The sequence below is a fragment of the Mastomys coucha genome, unplaced genomic scaffold (assembly GCF_008632895.1).
Source record: "Mastomys coucha isolate ucsf_1 unplaced genomic scaffold, UCSF_Mcou_1 pScaffold22, whole genome shotgun sequence".
Classification (NCBI taxonomy): domain Eukaryota; kingdom Metazoa; phylum Chordata; class Mammalia; order Rodentia; family Muridae; genus Mastomys; species Mastomys coucha.
Window position 1 is genome coordinate 201,385,275 of NW_022196905.1, and position 22,595 is coordinate 201,407,869.

A 22,595-nucleotide genomic window follows, 5' to 3' on the forward strand; every position below is an offset into this window, starting at 1 on the left:
AACTGGGTTTTTTATTCTCTAAACTCTAAAACCGGAGTTCACCTAATTAATTAGAGACATAGTCTCTTGTTGCTCAAGCTGGCCTTGGACTCAACAACCCTCTTGCCTCTACCTCCCAAGTGAAAAGATTTTAGGTATGCACCACCACACCTGGCTACAGCTAAAATTGGCTTTATAAAATTTTGTACATGTTTTCACATCTAATTGCAAAGTAAAATGTATTTTTAAAAGTGCAGAAAATGGTTTGGAGGTCAAGGCCAGGAGGATTGAAGTTTGAAGCCTGCCTGAACCTCACACAGTGAGTTGAGTAGTCTAGCCAACTTGAAAAGTTCCTCTTAAAAGAAAAAAAAATCTGGAAATACAGCTTAGTGGTAGAGGATTTGCCTAGTGCATGCAAGACTGTGGGTTCAATTTCCAGCCACCAAAAGAAACAAGACAAGACAAACCAAAACTAAAACAAAAACAAGAACAAAACAAAGTCAGAAAGTTTAAAGTGAAGAAGAGAAAAAACAATAACCTAGCATTGCAGTGTTCAAGATAAACACAACTAGATTATTTGGTCATGTGTAGTGAGGTGTTTGTAGTGTTTACTGACTGGGCACAGAGTCCCAAGAATGGATGCAATTCTAGTCCTCCATCCAAGAACTACTGTGCCTTCCAAACCAAGCAGGCAATTTATTAGAGTATATTGTTGGATGTATTTGAGCCCACACAAACTAACTAACTAACTAACTAACTAACTAACTAACCCTACTTTGGTATTCTATGCTCTGTCATAAATACTTATAAGAGAATACCATACTTGCTCTAATTAATACAATTCAGACAATCTCAAACACAGGTATATGCACCTTGTACCATATCTTCCTCTTCCTATAGTTAGAACATGGAACAATCTACACAAGGATTCAGGCATGGGTTTGTTCAGTTTGGAACTTACGTTACTGTATATTTCTGAGCATCGCTGACCAACAGAATTTTGCATAAGGAGCTAGGGCTCTGCTCTATGTTTACCGTTAGTTGTACAAATTTTGTTCTGGTGAGAAAAACTCATGCTGTTTAGGAAATGTTGTTGCAGCCTAGACTTATTCTCTAGAGTAATGTGTTTTCCTTCAGTTCCCAATTTCAGAAAGTTTACAATTGCAAATTACTATTTTCATAGGTTTTCTGTACTTGGTCTCTAGAAGTGTGGTAGGATGGGAGAATTATTATAATATAGTATGGCAAAATGTGATGAACTCTGGGTGCGATGTTGTTTTCAGGGCACCCATGCTTTTACGTCCAAGTGGGATTTGTAGCATACATTTGTGAAACTGCAAAATTCCAGTGTCAGTTTACCGACTATAGGACAGAAGAAGAAAACCCACAAAACAAATGGCTGTATTGTATTCCTTCAATGACCTTAATACTATATGTTAACTGAGTAAACTAGTAAAATACTAAATGATAGTTTTCAAATAACATACTTTACCTCCTCCGCTATAGGATGCTGAGTATGCGTACTTCAATGTCCCCGAACTTCTGACACTGAGAACTGCTTTAATTCTGCATCTTCAGAAGAATACCACCATTGAAGTTTGGACTGAGTTTTCTAACTGCTTGTCAGAAGAGTGGAATATTTGCTTGGATCAGAGTTGCCCGTATTTCTTGATACTGGCTGATGAAGGCCTGAACGATTTTCAAACACATCTTTTCAACTTTGTAATCATTCAGGCCTGGGCAGCAAAGGTCAATATTGTGCTCTTCTCAGGGCAAACATCTGACATTCTTCGTCTTTATGCGTACTTCATGCAAAGCTCACATGCAATGCGGATGTTTTTCAAGGAGGTAATGTATATCTAAAAGACCATGTTCTAGAATTTTATACACATTTCTAAATCAATTCAGGAAAGATGGCTCAGTGATTAAGAGTGCATATTCATTTTGGACCCATGTTGCATAGTTCACAACTACCTATAGCTCCAGCTCCAAGGGGATTTGATACCTCTGGCCTTTGTGTGTACTGCATTTGCATGCACATACCTGCAGACAAGCAGACAGATGGACACACACACACACATAGAGACATACACACACAACTAAAACTTAATTTTTTTACAAAGTAACTCTCTTGATTCAATATTGTGTCTACCTGCAATAAAGAAACTATTATAGATTTAATAGGAATATATACAGTTTAATAGCAATAACAATGAATTAATACTGACAACATATAGACATTCATCAAGTACTCCTTGTCATATGGTAGTTCTTAACACATGGATTATTCACATTTAACCATCACCAAAATCCCTTGAGGCAAGCATAAGAATTATCTATATTTAAAAATAATGAAATAGATGTTTGAATAAGTAGCCTGTTCAAAATCAATACCAAAACAGTAGTAGGATGGAATATAAACATTATGAGAAGCAATATTACCCTGTCCTGTGTATCCTAACGTTGGGTGATATGTGAAATACAAATTAATACAAGACATGAAATTGGAGGCCAAGGTATGGAGGCTGCTGAGATCTACTAGCGAAATGGTCAATTATGTGGTTATCTTTAATGAGAACACACTGGAGTTGCTTAAAGAAGGAAAAGACAGAAATGGATTTATTTCTTTATCAATAACTTCATTCAATAAATCATTTGCTTTTCAAACAACCAGTACTATTTTCTATATTGGTATATTTGAGAACTAACTTGGTGAAATTTTCAGAGTAAAGCATGTGTGTAGACTTTATAAATAAATCTAGTCTGCTTATTTTTTTTTTTTTTACTAGTTAAGGTGAATTCTGCATACGGATGTTATTCCATATCTTATGAAAGTAGCTTAGCTTTAGAATCAGTTAACGTGTGTCCCTCCTTGAGAATTACATCCTATTCATCATCATACATTTGCCTGCATGCAAATGGTTGTCATGACTTGATGAGGTAGTTTATTTTGCTTGTATTACGGTTGCTATCATTAAAGTATTCCTAACTCTGACTGCTAACTGTGAGCAGTAACAGGCCTGGGCTCTACTTTTATACCCAGGGGAAGTATTATATACAGAATTTATGTCATAGTTCTTTTTTCTTTTCATAGACTGAGTCTCACTGTGTAGCTCAGGCTAGCTTAGAACACAAAAGATCCACTTTCCTCTGTATCCCTGAGTGCCGGGATTAAAGGCATGTGCCACCATACCCTGCCTGAGTTTATAATATTCTGTTGACAGTGGTTTCTGAATCTGAGTTCTGAGAAAACGTGCAAAAGTTCTGCCTAGAATAAATTTATATGGAGGGTTTTATTTATAAAATAATTTATGCCATAACTCATTAATATTCACCTTAAATATGATTTTTTTTTTACATTAACCTGTAAAAGTAACTTTTATTCACCTATAATAATTGTCATCTTGTCTTGGAGACTTACTGCCTCTGTTTGCTATCCTAGGCCTAGTCCTGGAAGCGTCAAGCCTCCATACAGTATAATCTAGGCCTAGAATATTTTCAGTCTTTGAGATTTATTGTTGAATAAGATCACCCCACAGTTATCTCTGATCTCTGGTTGGCAGATTCGATTCAGCTGGTTTGGTTCAAACTCTTCTCCAAGCTGACTGATTCAATCTGGCTTTTCTCTGCTTCTGAATTGCTCTGATTGGACTCATACTAACTCCGAATTTGTTCTAATCTTCTGGCTCCTTTTGATTCTCTTGCTCATTCTGTTTTCTCCTGTCTAGCTTGTTCTCTGTCTGACACCTGTCTCTGTACAAATGTCCCAGTAGAACTGTCTCTCTCTCTCTATTTCTGCACTACCTCTCACGTATCTTCCCATTCTTCTCGCTTCTTCTGAGAGTTGAGCAAATCGTATTCTTCAGAGCTTTCTCTGATTCATCACTTTGTCTGCTACTCAATTAGACATCACTTTCAAATGTGGTTGGGTGCTTCCACTTACAAACTAATTTTACATTCATTGGTTGGGATTAAAAATGTGTGCTAAGGGCATGTTTGTGTTTCAGCTAGAGGGATTAAAGGTGTATCCTAAGACTGAGCCACACCACAACTACAAATGGTTTTTTTCCCAATAAACAATACAATCTCTGCTTTCACAGTGTGAACAAATATCCTGCAACATTAACCAATTTGGGGCCTACTTGAAGTAGAATTTAAAATACAGTGCCATTGAAATTGTTGGCCGAAACTGTTTCCAGAACCACTGATGCTTATGGGGAGAGATTCTATCTCATCTTAGGTGCTTGGTTGAAATTTGTCTAATGAAACACACTAAATTTTTTGGAGAGGAGGTTTGCAAATATGTTACATTATAATGATAATCGATTTTGTAAGTCATTGAATTGTACATTTTATATTATTTTAAATAATCTATACCTTTGTGAAACTGCTAAGATAAGGTGCTATTTTAAAAGGAAAGACAAATATTGCCTGGAAATGCTTGTAAACATTGCTGAACATCCTCAATTCCATCAGTGTAAATTTTAAATTAAGAACTGCTTTGTAACATGAGTGTTAAGTTTCTTAAATTTCTGAGTTTTGTCGTTAGGAAATGATTTTATTTATGACAATTTTCATACTTTGTTTTGCAGCATGAGAGGACAATTATGATAGTTTATAAAGCCCTGATTCAACAGTTGGAAAAATACAGAGATATGGCTTTAACACCTCTGTTTGGAGATTTAAAATTCAGTGATATGGAAGATGAGGTAATAAAACTTGAAAAACCACTTTTTTAGTTGAACTCGCTTTGGAAAAGTGTGTGTGTGTGCTAGCACAGGCATATGTGCTGTGTATATGAAGGTCAGAATATTACTTTGTATATAACTCCGACCATTTCACCTTGTTTGAGACCAGCAAGCTTCCATGGTTTCTCTAGACTAATGGATATAGTAACAGGCCTACTGTAGCAGTGGAGAGTATGAAAAGTACTAGTCACCTTTCCCCTGTTCCTGATCAGCATAGAAATGTCTCCCCTTTTAGGTAGGACTAAGACATAGATGTGTCTAGACTCTGATGTAAGGACTCCGAGCTTTTCCTATTGTTTATATCATGAACATAGTGTAGATACAGCACAATCCTACAGTCCCACAATACCTTAGCTTTCTTTTTATCACATTGCCTTAACACATTTCCTAATAACTGCATTCGTGGTATATATATATATATATATATATTTCATCATGGTGTCTTATTTTGTTAATATGGCCTTGGGTTCTGTTTGCTGTATTTCCTGTTCAACTTTTGCCTTGGTTGGCATTGCAATACTTTAATTTTCATTCTTTGTATTGTCTAATATTTACTTGTAAGGTTTTATGTTACTCATGGAAAATATTAGAATGTTAGCATTTCCTTTCTTAATATTCTGAAATGCTGTCTAGATCATTGGAATTATTCAGGCTTCTTTGAAATTCTCTTTTTGAAACTTGCTGTATATTTGCCCAGGTGTTTTCTTAATCATTTCATGTAGCTCATGGATATTGGTTTACTTAAGTCTACTAATTCTAAGAGGATTACTTTTATAGTTTCTTTCAGGCAGTTAGCAACTTTACTTTTTCAAGTTGTTGCTAATGAAGTTTCTGAATTCGACTTTAAAAAGACTTTGCAGTTGTTTTCTGACTCAGTTTTATTCTCTCTCCTATTTTTAGTTCATACATTTGTCATTTCTCTTATTAGTTTAATAATGTTTCTCTAATTTCAGCTTGAGTTTGAAATAGATATATAGACTTTTATTCCCTTAGATTTTGTCTTTTACTTTTGATTTTGTTTCTTTTATCTTTTTTTTTTTTTTGAGCATCTTTTCACATTTGCTATTAAATGTTGTTTAGTGTTAGGATTTTTGTCTGAACACTGCTTCTGTTGCATTACATAGATTTTGATATAGAAATTTTCACCATATTCCATAGTTTATGATATTTACTGGTTATATTATAATTTTGAAGAAATTACATAAATTCAGTCTCTCTTTCTTTTTCACATGAGTGGCTTAATAGGAAATTAAAATCTGGGACAGAAATGGTGGGACAGTGGTTTAGAGCAGTGGCTGCTCTCGCAGAGGACCTGGGTTTGATTGCCAGCACTCACATGGTGGTTCACAACCATCCATAGCTCCAGTAGCAGGGGATCTGATCCCCCTTCTGACACTGGTGGGCATCAAACATGCATATACACTTATACTTATACATATAAGTGCAGGCAATACACTTATACTTAAAATAAAATGAATAAATCTAAAAATAAAAAAGAAAATTAAAAATTCCTGGTGAAAAAATTTCTTTAAAAATGGCATTTGCATATCTAGGGCAGATTCAGTATTTCTTGTGATTTTAATAATATTGATCGTTCTTATTCTTGCAAGGATTTGGAATCTTTCCTTGGTCACTACAGTGTCTTGAGGTGGGACAAGTATGACAGAGAACTGGACATCTTCTCCAGATGTACTATTCTATTTCTCCTTCATACATTTCTTCATTGTTGTTTTCCAGGACTACTATTTTCTTTTTTAAACTAATGCAGCAGAGGTGATTTTTGTGCAGAATACCCATAAAAGCACTCAGTACTTTCAGAAAGTTGATTGCTATGATATGCATTGCTTTTAATCATGTAGATTACCCACACTGCTATATATACAAGTGTTTTAAGAAAATGCTTGGAGAGTTTGGCTCAGTGATAAGAGAACTAAGTCTTTTGCAGAAGATCCAGGGTCCATGTCTAGTACCCACATAGCAACTCACAACCCATTTGCACTCCAGTCCCAGGAGATCTGTTTCTGACTTCTGTGGGCACCCACATACTCATGGTTTTCATATACTCATATGGGCAAATATTCATAACCATAAAATATTAAAAAATAAAGTCTAGAATGCATAAAAATTTTGAGTAACTCAGTGCACTGGTTCACATGAGAATACAGGGCATCTTTAAATTTCATTAGTAGAATTAATGAGATTTAATTAATTAGAATTAATAGAATTAATTAGATTCAAGAATGTGATGGTCTTGATATTCTGAACACTTTTCCTTAGTATTGTTTCTGGGCTGTGTATAGTGTTATTACTTAGAGGCAAGACTCACCTTTTTTGACTCTATCTTTTAAGTGACATCAATGTACTTAGTAGTAGTCAGGTTATGCTGGATGTACATCCTTTTTGTTACTTTTCTAAATTATTGCACATATATTTTGTGACTTCGTTAAAATTCTTACAAGTGTTATTTTTGTGGGCCTATGGACATATTTCTTGAATGTCAACCATTTAATTGTTTGATGGTTTGCTTTTACAAATAATTCTGTTATGAACACCTTTGTGAATATGTCTTTGGGCACATTGGATTGTTCTTTTAGTTTAGCTCTTTAGAACTTGAATGAGAAATATTAGTATATTGAATGACAATTAAATGTATTGTCTTATGCCTTTACCTAAGCCTTTGCCTGTTTATAACTTCATTGGGAAAGCATATGAGGTTTGGCATACCTTAATTTCTGAAACTGTTACTAAAATAATATTAAAAGATCAAAAAGCACTTGATAACATGAAAATTAAAACCACTGAAGTTGTTATATTATAAAAGAATTTAATTTTTTCTTGTTTTCTCATTATTTGTGTTTCATTAGAGAATAATTATTTAAAGAGTCATGGATTTTCTTGATTTTATGTGCATGTATTTGTTAAAAGTTTTGTTAAAAAGTTTTAAAATATTTTTATCACTCAAAATTTTTGCTCATTTTTTTTTATTTTAGTGGAAATAGCTACAGTTTCTATGTCAATCCATTTCTTACTATACAATCATTGATGAATAAATATGGTTTTCTACATGTCATGACCTGTTACCATTTTCTACTGTGCCAGGTACGTAAAACTGTATCTCTGCTGAAGCAACTCTGGCCAGAAGGATCTGACATCCGGCGTGTCTTTTGTGTCACCTCATGCTCCCTCTTCTTGGAAATGTACCACTGCTACTTAGAAAACAGAGAGAAAGGAGAATCTGCGAGGACATCCGAAGTCAAACAGGTGTGGTTGTTACACTGGGATACACTACTGATTTCTACAGTTGCTTTTTTATTATTTTTTACTTACCATACCCATGTGGTATTTTCTCTTGTTTACATGAGCTTCAAAAATAGGAAAATCCCTACAATTCCTGTTATAAAGAACTATGCTCTTCAATAATGTAGAGTGTTACATACAGGCCTTTCATGTAGGATCTATTTAGCCCACCGGCAGGCGAAGGAGAAACTACTTACTACACGCTTTGGGCTTTTTCTGTGCACAATGCATGAACTGCCCAGGAAAGCTTTGCAAGATAAGCATTGTTATTTCTAGTCCACATTTTAAAGAACGGATTTTAGGCTTTTGAGAGTAACAGGACTCCAACTCAAGGTATTAAATACTAATGTAGATTGAATTCAGATTTAGCTTGTGGAAAAGTCTCACTGACTTTAAAACATACTTTCACATTGTTGTATCTTGGTACCCTACTAGCTGGGGAGAGTAATGTGTTTTTACTGCAAAAAGGATAAAGGATCTGGTGGCCAGTTGAAATATAGCTATGACTAAACATTCATCTCCACATATATGTGCTCATGAGCACATAGGTAAACACACAGGCTCACATACCATGCTATATGTAATCTGAGTACTATGGAATCGAAGCTGAAGAATCCTGTTAACTGTTTTTGATTTCAGAAATGGAAAAGGACATGTTTTTAGTATTTTGCTTTGCCGTATCTCCTTAAGTATAATTTTTAATGAAACATTTCTACACGATTAGACATCCTATTTTAAATCATCCCAAAATCATGATAGTAAGTCAAACTTTTCTCTTTGGAACTTCTAACCATTAGACCCTCTCTATCATATCCTATAGATCTCTCATGAAGTCTTCTTGCTCCTCTAACAAACCGAAAATGTTTGACAATAGGATGATGTCCTTGTCCCACAATGCCAAATACGTCTACTACTTATCCTTTTTGTCATACTGCAGCTACACCTTTTGGATACATCCCTAGCCTACTGACCTCCTGTTGGTAGTTCGTAGTATTGCCTTAGAATATGATATGCGGATAGAAGAGAGCACTTATGTAGCCCCAACCACCCAAGGCACCGTGAAACCTCCCCTTTATCACCTGGTTTATTAGCTTAAACATGGTGTCCCTGAAATACTGAATCATGCCACATGCCAACTGCTACAGAACCGAGAAGCCTCCTTTCTCCTTCATCTCAGGCATGTTTAATGCAGCCTAGTTTCTGGGTATGTACTGACTCTATAAAGTAGAGAATGAGTGGCTGCGGAATTCCCACATAGAGAACTCGGTTACAGAGTTTGTACTTCTGAAAATTGAGTGTGCAGTCTCCCATCCTGCCATTTTCTGCTCACCATCTTTTTTTTTTCCCCTTCAGAAAACAGATAATTGCTTAACCCTGAAGGACATGGAAGACTTTTGTAAGTTACATTGCCTCAGTGTGGCTTTTCTGCTCCATTTACCTCTCTCTCAGAGAGCTCGCTCGAGATTCATCACTTCTGGTTGGATTCAGGACCTCAGGACTGTCTTAAAAATGGTAAGTATAATCTTCATTCACTCGTACTTCTGTTTTGACTAGATGACACATACAAAGTCACAATAACCTTTGAGGCAGGTTTGCACAGTGTAGTGTTAAAGGTTGAGATCTTGCTTACGTCAGTCACTTGGACTCATTTTAACAACTCTCTTAGGTAGTGATAACAACCATCATGGCATGTATCCAACGCCTGGAGGAGCTTCCAGAGATTTTCCTTCTTTAAATTCTTGTCAGGATCAAGGTTTTATGTCATTAACTAGGAAGTTCCCAATGACCATCACATTATACGTTGAGAAGGACATCAATGCAATGATTTATTTATTTTTTTTCCATTACAGATTATGGGTAGAGAGAATACAGAGACCTTAGGAAAACTGAAAGCAAACATTTCTCTAGAGTCTTGCATGCAAATCTTGTGTTAGAACCTGTTAACTCCTCAGTTTACCTTCTTCATTTTAAATGCACAGATTTTTTTCTGTTGTAAAACTGAAACATTGCGTACAATAAAAACTGATTCAAAAATGAATTTAAAGCAGATGTGGCCATGTTGTAATCTTAGCATTTATGAAACTAAGGCAGGAGGAGCACCGCTAGGTGGCGGCCAGCGTATATTACAAGTCAGTCTCAGAACAACCTCAGCTACACAGTGAGATCTTGTCTCAAGAGAAAAATTATTTTTTTCAAGTTTCTTTCATTCTACTTATTACTATTATTATTATTATTATTATTATTATTATTATTATTATTATTATTATTATAATCTATTCCAGGGTTTGGTGTGTCTTCTCTCACTGAGGCCAGACCAGGCAGTCCTCTGCTGTGTATGTGTCGGGGGCCTCAGACCAGCTAATGTATGCTGCCTGGTTGGTGGCTCAGTGTCTTTCTTTTTCTTATGAATTAAAGAAATATCTATTGAATTACTATTGATTGTTTCTTCCCATTGTGGTACAAAAATCTCAGCACCTACATAGTTCTCCATCTTTTTAATGTGCCTCTATTCTTTACTTAGGTTTTCCTATTCACTTTTGGGCTGTCAAGATTAGAGTTGCTAAGGATATTCCTATAAAATTTTTTGTTTTTACATTTTCATATTTTCTTTCCAATATTGTATGGTATCATCTTTAATGACTGCTAGTTACACCTCTCTATATATACATGTGTGTAAGCACCACACACACCCACCCACCCACACACACACATACACACACACATATGTGGATTAGTTATGTGCACTTTCTTTTAGGATCCTGAGCTAGTCAAGGAAAATGTGTTATGACCAATGGGATTAGGAAATGTGCTCTTCCAATATAGAGACAGAGTGAGAAAACCACACTTCATTATCCATACTCAATTCTTTCAGACTGCTACATTTTATAGAGAAGGCACATTGAATAATTGCTGTGAAGGAAGAATTAGAGTTACTTATAATCAGATAACGAAAGGATCTAACCAAGTTTACAAGGGTTTCTCTTAAGAAGTTACATGACCCTTTTTCTTGAGTTTCTTGTGGTTTGTGGATTGTACTTTGTGTATTCCAATCTTCTGGGCTAATATCCTCTTATCAGAGAATGCATACCATGTGTGTTCTTTTGTGATTGGGTTACCTCACTCAGGATGATATCCTCCAGATCCATCCATTTCCCTAAGAATTTCATAAATTCATTGTTTTTAATAGCTGAGTAGTACTCCATTGTGTAAATGTACCACATTTTCTGTATCCATTCCTCTGTTGAGGGACATCTGGGTTGTTTCCAGTTTCTGGCTATTATCAATAAGGCTGCTATGAACATGGTGGAGCATGTGCCCTTATTACATGTTGGAGCATTTTCTGAGTATATGCTCTGGAGTGGTATAGCTGGGTCCTCTGGTAGTACTATGTCCAATTTCCGGAGGAACCGCCAAACTGATTTCCAGAGTGGTTGTACCAGCTTGCAATCCCACCAGCAATGAAGAAATGTTCCTCTTTCTCCACAACCTCTCCAGCATATGCTGTCATCTGAGTTTTTTTTATCCTAGCCATTCTGACTGGTGTGAAGGAAGACCAAAGTGTGGATACTTCATTCCTTCTTAAAAGGGGGAACAAAATACCCATGGAAGGAGTTGTAGAGACTAACTATGAACCAGAGACTGAAGGAAGGACAATCCAGAGATTGCTCCACCTGGGAATCCTTCCCATATTCAATCATCAAATCCAGACATTATTGTGGATGCCAGCAAGTGCTGGATGACAGGAGCCTGATATAGCTGTCTCCCGAGAGGCTCTGACAGTACCTCACTAATATAGAAGTAGAGGCTCACAGCCATCCATCGATCTGAGTACAAGGTCCCCAGTGAAGGAGCTAGAGAAAGGACCCAAGGAGCTGAAGGGTTTGCAGCCCCTTAGCAAGAACTACAATATAAACTAACTAGTACCCTCAGAGCTCCCAGGGACTAAAGCACCAACCAAAGAGTACACATGGTGGGACTAATGGCTCCAGCAGCATATGTATAGCAGAGGATGGCCAAGTTGGTCATCAATGGGAGGAGAGGCCCTTGGCCCTGTTAAAGTTCTATGCCCCAGTGTAGGGGAATGCCAGGGCCAGTAAGCAGAAGAGGGTGGGGTGATGAGTAGGGGGAGGGGGGAGGGAACAGGGGTTTGTTTTTGTTATTTTATTTTATTTTATTTTATTTTATTTTATTTTTTTGGAGGGGAACCCAGGAAAGGAGATATTGTATGACATGTAAATAAAGAAAATATCTAATAAAAAAGGAAAAATATTTTTGACTTTCAGTCTATACTGCAATAGTGTAGTGTAGTGTATACTACATGTAGTGTAGATACAAAACTGGCTTTGGGGAAGTTAGGGGACTATTTGGCAACATAACTGTTGATAGTGTCAGAGACTAGGGAAGAGACTATTGAACACTCTACACTTGAGTCTCTTAAGTATGTTTCTTCTATAGCATTCTGAGGGGTGATATAAGTGTAGTGAAGGCAGCTCAGCTGCATGGTGCATGCCCCTTTCTTAGTCAATGAGGGGTTACACTTGCAAAATGCTCCTGTCAAAGTCCAGCGTGGGAAATGTAGGGGAAATTCATGAGGTGTATCAATTTGAATGTGAATAGAGGTGATTAAGTCACATTACTTTTTCTTGATATTGCTTGCATTACATTTACTATCTTAGCACAACGTGACTGGGGTTGGAAACTGAAGGTCAGGTATAGGGCACAAGAGTGGTGGTTCAGTTGGTAAAGCACTTGCTTTCAAAAGCCCGAGAGCCTAACTTTGGCATCTCCAATACTTAAAGATCAAATCAGGTTCTGTGATGCTCACTTGTAAAGCTCAGGAGAGGTAGATGGAAAGATCGCTTGTTGGCCATCTAGCCTACTTGGTCAGGTTCTAGGCTAGGGAGAGACCCTATCACATACATAAAGCAGAATATACCAGGAGAATGACTCCTGAGGTCATTCTGTTGCCTTCACACATTGCAAATACCCAGACCATACCTATATCCATACAAAAGAGTATCAGGATGTATCAAATATCTGCACTGGTGAACATTCATAGCTGTTGTAGTGGAATTTTTAAAGAGTTCTGGGGGTGGGGAGTAAATACCAGATATGGCAAAGATGGCTCTGTGTAGGTGCTATAGATTCTTGAGGGAAAACACTATCTCCTAAACCCTATAGGTAGACATTTCTCTAGATGCTTTGTTAGTCCCCCAGAAGGCAGCCGACTATGTGTTACTGACAAAAGGTAGGAAGTCTCCACTTCTGGGTCCTATTTTCTTTTAAATACTTTATTATGAGTCATTTTAGGTTAATATATTAAATCTACTGATGTCTGTAATTCAAGTAAACATTGTGGCAGTAGTATTGTAATCTGCCTTTTGTTATAAACTTATTTCTCAGTTAAATTGATTGTTTTGTAATTGAAATCTAGAGTTGGTGTGAATGCCGTACATGCAATACAGACTTGAATGGATGCCTTCTATGTATAACTGTTTTTGTGAAGAATTTTTGACATGTGTTTTTAAATACACAAGGAAAGGGCTTTAGGTCAAAAGACATTATAAGAATCTTTAAATATTCGGCAGTGTTCTAATATGGCTTGGAAGGATGTACTTGATCACAAATAGCAGTTTTCTTCCTCACATTGGGAAGCATAAAATTGCTTATTTTATTTTTTAAATTCATGTTATGTCTCGATCATGGACCCCCTTCTTCCTCTCTCCCCAGCCCCACCCTTACTAATCCCCCCATTGCCTCCTCCCCTTCTCCTAAAAGATGGGGAGCCCCTCATGGGTACAACCACACCCTGAGGCATCTCGTTGCAGCATGCCTCTCAATATATCCTCTCCCACTGAGGCCAAAGCAGGCAGTCCAAGTAGGGAGGGAAGGGATCCAATGGCAGGGAACAGAGACTGAGAGAGCCCCCATTGCTCTTGTCAGGGGAACCATATAAACACTGAGCTACAAATGTGTTGGTGGCGGTTTAGGTCCAACTCCTGCATGCTCCCTGTTGATGGCTCAGGCTCTGAGCCCCATGGTCCCAGGTTAGTTGATTCTGTTAGTATTCTTGTGGTGCCCCTGGCCCCTTCGAATTGCTCGCTTCTATTCCCCACTCTTCTACAAGACTCCGGGGCTTTGCATGATGTTTGGCTGTAGTCTCTGCATCTGCTTCCATCAGTTGCATGAAGCCTCTCAGGAGACAATTATGCTAGGTTCCTGTCAGCAAGCATAGCAGAATATCAGTAGTGTCAGGGTTAGTTAGCTCTCTCACATGGAATGGATCTCAATTACGTTTTTTGTTGGTTTTTTTTTAAAGATTTATTTTATTTCTATTATGTGTATGAGTACACTGTAGTTGGCCATCATGTGTGTGGCTGCTGGGAATTGAACTCAGGACCCCTGTCGGCCCGCTCCTTCCGGCCCTGCTCCTGCGTAATTCACTGAAGCTGTCTTCAGACGCACCAGAAGAGGGCATCAGATCTCATTACGGGTGGTTGTGAGCCACCATGTGGTTGCTAGGATCCGAACTCAGGACCTTCGGAAGAGCAGTCAGTGCTCTTACTAGCTGAGTCATCTCGCCAGCTCTCAACTAAGTTTTAATCAAAGGGAGAGTGGGTGAGGAGACCTCAACCAGGAGGCTCTCATTTTGACTCTGTAAACCGTATCACTGAGGAAGACTAGTCTCCAGTGCCCAGAAGTAAGTGCTCTTTGCGTGAACATTCTGTCTGTGTTAAAATGGAACTTCACTGCACAAACATAAGCCGGGTGAATAACCATCAGCCTGGTTGGATGGGAATGTCTGAGTTTGAAAGGTTTAGTGCTTTCTAGAACCCTTGGCCACCCAACTCTTGACAGCCCCAAAATGAACAAGGAAGCCTAAGGAAAGAGGCACATTGAGAAGAAAAAAACTTCTTCTGAGACAAGGTCTCACCGTGTAGCCGAGGTTGTTCTGTGACTGACTGTGTAACATACGCTGGCCGCCCCGTTGCAGCGATCCTCCTGCCTTAAAAGTGCTGGGATTAGAGCATGACCACATCTACTTTAAATTCATATTTGAATCTGTTTTTGTTGGATGCAATGCTTCAATTTTTAAGGAACAAGGCCTAATCCTTATTCATCGTAAGTGGGTTTAAATTGCTCATGACGATTGGGGCAGCCCTTCCATTTGTCTTTCCTTAGGATTAGAGAGGTAAATGGAGTCACTCTGTATACTACTGCGGACATAAAAGCTGTCAATAACTTTGTTTTACTTTTGATTTTCAGAAAAAGTGGTGCGAGTATTTTATCCTAAGTAATGTGGATATGTTTGAATCTTGGAGTCTGAATTTACTTCACCTTTCTGACTTAAGTGATGAGCCTTTGTTGAGGAATATTGCTTTTTACTATGAAAATGAAAATAAAAAAGGTATAAGTAAATTATATAATAAATATCACCTTCCTTTAGAGAGAAATTTATAAAGGATTTAATACTTCAAAACCTTTTAAATTTTTTAAAATTTATTTTATATACCAATATCAGCCCCTACATTACCCCCTCATGAAATCCTTCTCCCGTTCCTCCCTCCCCTTCTCCTTTGAGAAGGGGAAGTCCCCCTCTGGGTATTACCACTACCTCGAACTGTGAGACTAGGTGCATGCTCTCTCACTGAGGCCAGACAAGGTGGCCCAGTTAGAAGAACAGGAACCATAGGTAGGCAACAGATTCAGGGACTGTACCACTCCAGTGGTTGGGGGACCCACATGAAGACCAATGTGCATATCTGCTCTATATATCTGGAAGAGGGGTGGGTTGGGATGGGATTAGGTTCTGCCTGTGTTGTGTTTGCTCTTTGGTGATTCAATCTCTGGGAGCCACCAAGGGTTAGTTGACTTTGTCGGTCTTGTGAAGTTCCTATTTTCTTTGGATCCCTCAATCCTTCCCTCAACTCTTCATAAAACTCCCAAGGTCCATTTAATGTTTGTCTGTGGGTCTCTGTCAAACCACTTCTTAAATGTCTGTTGTATAAATAGTAATTACTTTCCAGTTTCCCAGTCTTTGTTTAAAATTTTTTACTTAGTGGTAATCAGAATGAATATAGTAGTCCAAATATTTTTCAACATAATATTATTTCATAAGTATATTTTGTTAAAAGCATGTGTTTATGTGTTTGCATTTCATAATAGTTCATTTTCACACATGGTGCATAATGTTTATTATAAAATCACTCTCACTAATAAAAAACATCTCACTATTATTATTTAGAGATTTTTTCAGTCTTTCCAAGAGATAAGCAATAATGCCTACACTTTCTTTGTGTAAGTTTTTTTGTTGTTGTTAGAATAATTTTTCTTGTGTTTTTTATAATCAGTGGAAGACAAAACACATTTTGAGAGAATAGTACTTGGGTATTATTGAAATGTCTTTTACATCAAGATTTGGTTCCTTTATATTGTTCCATTGTTATGCACTGGAATAAATTAGCTACTTAGAAACTGATGATTCTTTGCTAATGTTTATTTTAATTTTATTTAGTGTTAGTGAGTACAAGGTTATGTGTTGTATAATACTTTTATTATCTTAAAATAAATCTTTACTGTTGGTTATTACTAGTTAAGACAGTTTTTAATATTAAGGTGTCAATCAGAAAAGCAAGATAAGTTTTAAGATGCATTAGGGATATTGTTCACAGAGTGATCATTTTCATTTAGATTCAGTCTTCAGAATCTAAAATTCCTACTGAAAATTCCACTGTTTGCCCCACATTTTGGAGTGAAGTGACTTGAGCTAAGGTGTGTGTGTGTGTGTGTGTGTGTGTGTGTGTGTGTGTGTGTGTGTGCTTCTAGGCATGAGTCAATGCTTCTTAATACTGAGTATTTTTAATTATGGTCCAGGTCTGGATTTGAATGTAGGAGATGCCATCATGAAAGAGTATGTACATCTCTGGGACACTGTGTCAGAGTTGGTCAGAAAGTTTGATGTGGGAAAACCAGTTCCTTTGAGAGCAACAAGAGTTCATTTTCTTCAAAAGACACCATCACCAATCAAAGGTAATTTATTCTCAACTTAATTTTGATGAAAATAATTTAAAAGCTCCAAGTAGAAATCAGTTTCTAGCACTTGTTTGTTTTAAATAGTTGTTCTGTTCATGTGCTGGTGTGTGCTTCGACTCATTGAAAACTTGTATGGTTTTTTTGTAAATAAGTTTGCCAATTTAAAAATAAAAAACAGATCTGAGTGAATTCTATTTCTAGCAATATAACTTTTGTCAACTGAAAATTTTCTTTGTGAGATACTCAGATTCTCTTACATAATGATAGTTCCACTTTACACAGTAGAATGGGAGAAGCCAGCAGGGTAACTCTGGGGAAGCTGAGAACCACCTAAGTCAGTCCAGAGTCTACTGTGGCTCCATACTCAGCATCTGCCTTATATAGTAACAAACACAACCTGTAGCCATGTGTTGGAGGGGAAGAAAGAGAGTCTGAAGAATAAAAAGAATCCAGCAATCCCTTCAGAAAGCTTTTGCCTAAATCACGGCAAGGTACAGTTGTAAAGGAGGTTGTGTCTTCCCTGGGAGCAGGCACAGGAGCCAAGGCCCAGAGCCAGGTCGTGGTGATGGAACTCAGTCTTCACACAACCCATGCCGTTAAGAACATAAGTCAAAGGTTAGCTCCCGCTAGACCAGCCTGTAATGAACAGAGCTGAAAAGGAGTCACTAGGTCTGGGGCATAATAAATTACTCTGGAGGTCTCTACTTTGGGAGACAGGAGGTGAGTTGCATTGGGAACCTTGGGATGGAGTGCACACTAGTTTGGAAGCATCTCCCGTGAGGAACAAGAGAGCTAGGGTATTCTCCAGTTCCTATTATGACTCAGGCTGAGGACAAGAGAGCTAGGGTATGCTCCAGTTCCTTATTATGACTCGGGCTGAGGACTGTTCTCTTGCTTCTGGTGTTATCTTTGTGAATGATAAGGAGAAAACTAATTGTTATAAAAGGTGTCTGGGAAAACAAAGAACAGAGACCATGAGGAGAATTATGAACCATATGTTAAATAAAGAGTATTCATTAGTCCATTATAATAGCCAATGAATGCTTCTGATATCTATCTATCTATCTATCTATCTATCTATCTATCTATCTATCTATCTATCTATCTATCTATCATTCATGTATCTTTTTATTCATCTATTATCTATACATCTATCTTTTTATTCATCTATCATCTATTGATCTATCATCTATCTATCAGTCTGTCTGCCTGTCTGCCTGTCTTATCATTTTTGTCATCTATCTCCTTGTTATTGCACATGCTTATTTATAAGCCAAAAGGAAGTTCAAAGGGGGTACTGTAATAATAACAATCACATAACCTTTGTTTTTCTCTCTTTTCAATTTCATTTTTTGACACTGTGTATGTCATCTCTCAAACTGCTATCTTTAGATTCCTTACCTCTTATGATGAAAGGATTAAACATTAGAAAATTAAGTGCCACAGTAATTATCTATCTACTACTTATCTCTCTATCATCTATTAATAATCTGTCATCTTCACCATCATCATGTGTCTATCATGTGTCATCTAGCCTTATGTCTATCAATTGATTTATCTAGTCACCCAGTTGCCTACTTATTTAATCTACTGACCTATTTACTTAGATTTTATTTATTATTTATTTATTTACTTATTTATTTATTTATTTTCTACTATGATCTAAAAGACTCAATGTGGGAAATAACTTTATGTGCAGGATTAGAATTAGAATATAAAATATAAATGAAGTAACTATAAAATGTTGTTAAATGTGAAAATTTGGAAAACAATGATTGTCTTTCTGTCTGAAAATTTCACATTTAAATTGATGACAATTTTTTCATTTATAGAAAGTTCCCAGGAGACGATGCCAAATTTAGGTTTTATTCCTATGTCATGTAATTTAGTTGATGAATTTACTGGAGACATTTTGAAAGACTTGCCTTTTCTAAAGAGGTAAGGCCTAAATACGTTTTAATAAATGCCTGTTTGGAATGGATAAGTTACTTATTAAGTGTTCTTTGATAAAACCTTTCCTGAATAAACTCCAGAAACATGGGATATTTAAGACAGTAGATTATATGCACAACACACTGTCTGTTGACCTTCTTTATGACATCTGTATGATTTTTAATTGGAGAACAAAGTACCTCACCATTATGATAAATTATTGAAACAAGAAATGTTTGAGAGTGTTGGAGACATGAGGAGGTCCTGGTTTCTGAAACTTCTAAAAAAAATGCTCTTTGGATTCTACCACACATGTTATATCCCAGGGAGAGGAAAAGGAATTAAAGTTTTCAAAGTTTTACAAGGTGTTGGATTTGGAGGCATGAACTTTGAAATATGCTTTTCTTTTTGTCTTACAGTGATGACCCCATTGTTACATCACTGGTAAAGCATAAGGAATTTGATGAGCTTGTGCACTGGCATTCCCACAGACCCCTCAGTGATGACTATGACAGGACAAAAGGCAATTTTGAAGGTGAGCTTGCAGATTCAGTCGAAATTTAAATCTACTTCACTCTGCCCTTTACTTCAATGGGAAACACATTATGAACACAAATGACAAGTTCTGAGGAAGAATAGTTATTAAGATTTTTAGATGTACAGCAAGGAGAATGTTAACAGGGAATTATCACTTTGTTTCCTGGTGGTTGGTTATTCATACAGAGCTTGTAGGTGGGAGAGGAATGCATATGTGATCTTTGCCTCATGAGCTTGTCACTGGGTTAAGGAAAGATGGTTTGTAGTTTAAGGAGTCTGGATGTTCTTTGAAGCCTAATATATCGAGATTAAGCTCACAGCTCTATGGCAGTGATTTATTGCCCAGGATAAGGGCTTTATATTTTCCTACATAGTAATTCAAGGAACCAGGATATCTTAGATGGTCTTCTTCTTGATTCTGCCTTCTTTAGCTTATTCACTGGGTACACATGGGGAATTATTAAAAAACAAAAATAGAAACAAAAATCAACCACCTGGAAGGTTACTCATGGAGCCCTGCTCATCACTCCTGAACTGTTAGATACTGATGGATTCTGGAGGAAAGACAGTCATTATCTTCAGTTGTGTACCATTGATAGTTGTTCAAACCCATAGACAAACTAATAGTCATGATTAAAATGAATGGGTCATGAATCAAAACAAAAAGATATGAGTTTGGAAAGGAGACTTCTAGGGAGATGGGAGAGATGACAGAGTAAAAAGAATATAAAAAAGAATAGGGGTAAGTGTGGTGGTTTGAATGTGCTTGGCCCAGGGACTGGCACTGTTAAGAGGTATGTCCTTGTTGGAATAGGTGTGACCTTCTTGGAGGAAGTGTGTCACTTTGGGGCTGGGACTTGAGACACTTCCCTAGCTATTTGGAAGTCAGTGTTCTCCTGGATGCAGTTAGATTAAGATGTAGAACTCTCAACTCCTTCTCCGGTGCTCTGTCTGCCTGGATGCTGCCTTGCTTTCTGCCATGATGATAATGGTCTGAATCTCTGAACCTGTAAGCAAGCTCCAAGTAAATGTCATTCTTTCTCAGAGTTGCCTTGGTCAGGGTGTCTGTTCACAGCAATGGAAACCCTAAGTAAGACAGAAGTTGCTATCAGGAATCGGGTATGGCTGTGATAGACCTGACCATGTTTTTGTTTGGAGGAATGTGGATTTTGAGACTTTAGATTTGGAAAGTCACAGAATGCTTTAAGTGAGACTTAATGGGATGGTCTAGTAGGACTATGGAAGACATTGGTGCTGAGGGTGATATGAACTCTAGAAATCACTTTTATGATATCTTGATGAAGAATGTTGCTGCTTTTGGCCTTATCTGAAGAGTCTGTCTGAGGCTAAGGTAAAGAGTCTCAGATTAATCACATGGACAAAGCACGTCTCAAAAATGCCCAGAATAGACTTTGTCTTCTGGTTTACTCTCATGAAAAGGATTTTGATCAAGCATAGCAAGCTTAAAAAAAAAAGTACAAAATGTATGGTTCAAGTAGTAAAGGGGAACCAGGAAGTGAAATTGCGCTGAATCCAAGTTCAGGGAGATAAACAGATTAAGGGAGTGATGATCTCAGGTTAGGATCCCACCCAGCAAAGCATTTATTGCTTGTGTTTGCAGTTGCACAAGGAATAATTATGTCATGTCAGATGTTATTCTCTGGTTATTGTTTTCATTTGGAATGAGCTACAATCCAGAAATGAAAGGTACACTTGTGATCTAGATCCTAAGGATGGAAGACACAGGCTTTTGATCCAGATCTTGAGGAAGAGTGGCCATGAAATGCCAGGGACCATCCTCAGCATTGAGAGGGGCTTTAAGATAAGGGGTGTCTGGGAGCAGAGAAAGAATGACTGGAAGTCAAACTGTGGGTCCAAGCTGGCAGCCTAGGTTCTCCTGAGATGGCTTTCCAGAACCCCTCCCTCTCTCCCCTTCTCTCTTGTGGAGAGCGGTAGAGCTGGAGAGGCATTCGCCTTGACAAGATGGTGCCTACATCTGCTGTCGACTCCTGGTAAACAACTGTTTGCGCATGTGCATAGAGTGAAAAGGTGCCAAGTCACAGCCCATCCCGGGACGTCACATGGGGTGATGAGCAAACAGCCAATCATGGGCGGACACGCCACGCTGTGTTGTATATAAGCAGTGCCGATTATTGGCTCGGTCCTTTTTCCTCTTCATGATGCAATAAATGCTTGCTGCAGAAGGATCTTAGTGTCCGCGTGTCTTCTTGCTGGCGAGACGACTGCGCGGGCTTCTCTCTCTCTCTCTCTCTCTCTCTCTCTCTGTGTGTGTGTGTGTGTGTTCTACTCTGCTCTAGACTGCTTTTATTTTTGGTTATTAGAAAAACTCTCTGGTTGAGACAGTTGTCTCTGCTAGAAAAATTCTAAAAGCTATCTGGATAGGTCATGGGTTTTCTGACCAAAGTCAGAAAAGTTGCTATAAAAAAAAGTATTGGATCTTTTGACCAAGTCAGAAATCTTATAAAGGCAAAATTCTTGAAGAGCTGTTTTGTTCTCCAGAGATCTCCAGACAGCTCAGCTCTTGCCAGAGAAAAAATTCTAAAGAAGAACTGCTATTGCTTTCTGGTAGCTCATCTCATACAGACCAAAAGTACAGTTTTTTTATTTACATATCAATTCAGTTATTTATTCCAGGTTCCCTTTAGATGATTCTGTGAATCAGCATTCTGTGACCCCAGCCCTTCGATTCTTAGGAAACAGCAAGCACATTTTTTTTTAATATTGCAAATGAATTCAGAGATCTTCCTGTCTCTGTTAAGAACAGAGGATAAACTAGCTGGGTGGGACCCTGTCTTTTTTTTTTTTTTTCACTTTTTAAAAATTTTTTGAAAAATTTTTTTATTACATATTTTCTTTATTTACATGTAAATTTCTCCTTTCCCAGTTTCTCCTCCAGAAAACAAAGAAACAAACAAAAACAACAAAAACAACCCCCTGTTGCCTCCCCCCTCTCCATGCCTGCCACCCCACCCTTATTGGGCCTGGCATTCCCCTACACTGGGGCACAGAACCTTCAAAGGGCCGAGGTCCTCTCCTCCTATTGATGAT

The 22,595-nt window shown here is 37.6% G+C and overlaps 1 protein-coding gene across 4 annotated transcripts in view; it reads left to right on the forward strand.

Annotated features, from left to right (window-relative positions):
* Positions 1-22,595, forward strand: part of LOC116069359 (probable ATP-dependent RNA helicase DDX60) — a 129,191-nt gene that overhangs the window by 20,485 nt on the left and 86,111 nt on the right. For all 4 annotated transcript variants that reach the window (XM_031339922.1, XM_031339920.1, XM_031339923.1 and 1 more), the window contains exons 5-12: positions 1,486-1,827; positions 4,572-4,688; positions 7,827-7,988; positions 9,378-9,536; positions 15,291-15,432; positions 16,899-17,054; positions 18,890-18,995; positions 19,409-19,524. In XM_031339922.1, coding sequence (XP_031195782.1) covers positions 1,486-1,827; positions 4,572-4,688; positions 7,827-7,988; positions 9,378-9,536; positions 15,291-15,432; positions 16,899-17,054; positions 18,890-18,995; positions 19,409-19,524 — 1,300 coding nt within the window. The remainder of the gene's footprint in view (positions 1-1,485; positions 1,828-4,571; positions 4,689-7,826; positions 7,989-9,377; positions 9,537-15,290; positions 15,433-16,898; positions 17,055-18,889; positions 18,996-19,408; positions 19,525-22,595) is intronic.